The sequence below is a fragment of the Aplysia californica genome, unplaced genomic scaffold (genome assembly GCF_000002075.1).
Source record: "Aplysia californica isolate F4 #8 unplaced genomic scaffold, AplCal3.0 scaffold01228, whole genome shotgun sequence".
Classification (NCBI taxonomy): domain Eukaryota; kingdom Metazoa; phylum Mollusca; class Gastropoda; order Aplysiida; family Aplysiidae; genus Aplysia; species Aplysia californica.
In genome coordinates, this window is record NW_004798498.1 from 90,583 (window position 1) to 91,649 (window position 1,067).

The 1,067-nt window shown below is 43.1% G+C and overlaps 1 protein-coding gene across 1 annotated transcript in view; it reads left to right on the plus strand.

The window, feature by feature from the left end:
- The window catches only part of LOC101858456 (ryanodine receptor), a gene marked incomplete at its 5' end in the record, with an annotated part of 102,762 nt that overhangs the window by 46,350 nt on the left and 55,345 nt on the right, over window positions 1-1,067 (plus strand). The window contains 2 exon segments of the mRNA XM_035973436.1: window positions 113-216; window positions 862-946. Coding sequence (XP_035829329.1) covers window positions 113-216; window positions 862-946 — 189 coding nt within the window.

Genomic DNA, 1,067 nt, shown 5'->3' on the forward strand with positions numbered 1-1,067 from the left:
TGTCCCGTGTTTTGTAGAGTTGTATGATGAACTGTACCGTGTTTTATAGAATTGTATGATGAACTGCACCGTGTTGTTAGAGACAAATGATGAACTGTACCGTGTTTTGTAGAGTCGAGACCCCGAGAGGAGGACAAACCCGTCCATTACTTCCTTTGAGAAACTTCCTCTGTCGGAGAAAAAGTACATCATCACAGTGGCCTTTGAGACGCTCAGGTGAGTCTGGGCTATGGTCTACTATGGTTTTACGTCCTTTTCAATTCTGTGAGCTTTTTCAAGGGGGGGGGGGAGATCTCCAAGTTGATATCCATCTCCAACAGGACCTCACCAGGTAACTGGAGAGTCACGAAAGCTCCTCAGAGAAGGCATGTCCAAGACTGACGGGAACGGGGGTTCAACCAGCTTTTCTGCACCATAGTTTAGCGTGATACCAGCTGAGCTACCAGCTTAGAAGGGGTGGAGTGAGTGTAAGTGAGCAAATTTTAATCATTTGGGGTGTAGCTGTGGAAAACATATAATCTGAAGTGAATGCTCCAGACTGCAGCTTGAATCTTTTTGTGTCAAGGTGGGTTTTATTTTAAGATTGAGTAAACAATATTGTTAGTTTGTGCTGCTGATGGTGGGTGACTGGCAGGTGCTCTGGTGTGGTTTGCTCCCTCTTTCCTATCAATGATCAAACATCAATTCTCTTAATCTTTCCTACTTCTCTTCTTTATATATGTTACTGGCAAGTTACATCTCTAACCTTAAGCTCTTAATTAACCAAGTTGTGTTGTAAGTGCCGTAAATCTCTTACTGACACTAAAACTCAAGCTCTACTGAAAGTGAAGTTGTTGTTGTTGTTGTTGTTGTTGTGGTCAGGACGCTGCTGGCGCTGGGCTATCACGTGACCATGCCGCACACGGAGAAACAAAGCAACCGGCTCAAGATGATGAAGCTGGGAAACAAGTGAGTTTGCAAGTGTTTGGGGTTTTGTTCAGTTTTGTTCTGTTTTATTGGTTTTGTTTGTTTGTTTGTTTGTTTTTTTTGTTTGTTTGTTTGTTCTGTTGGTTTTTTCCGGAGGAGGG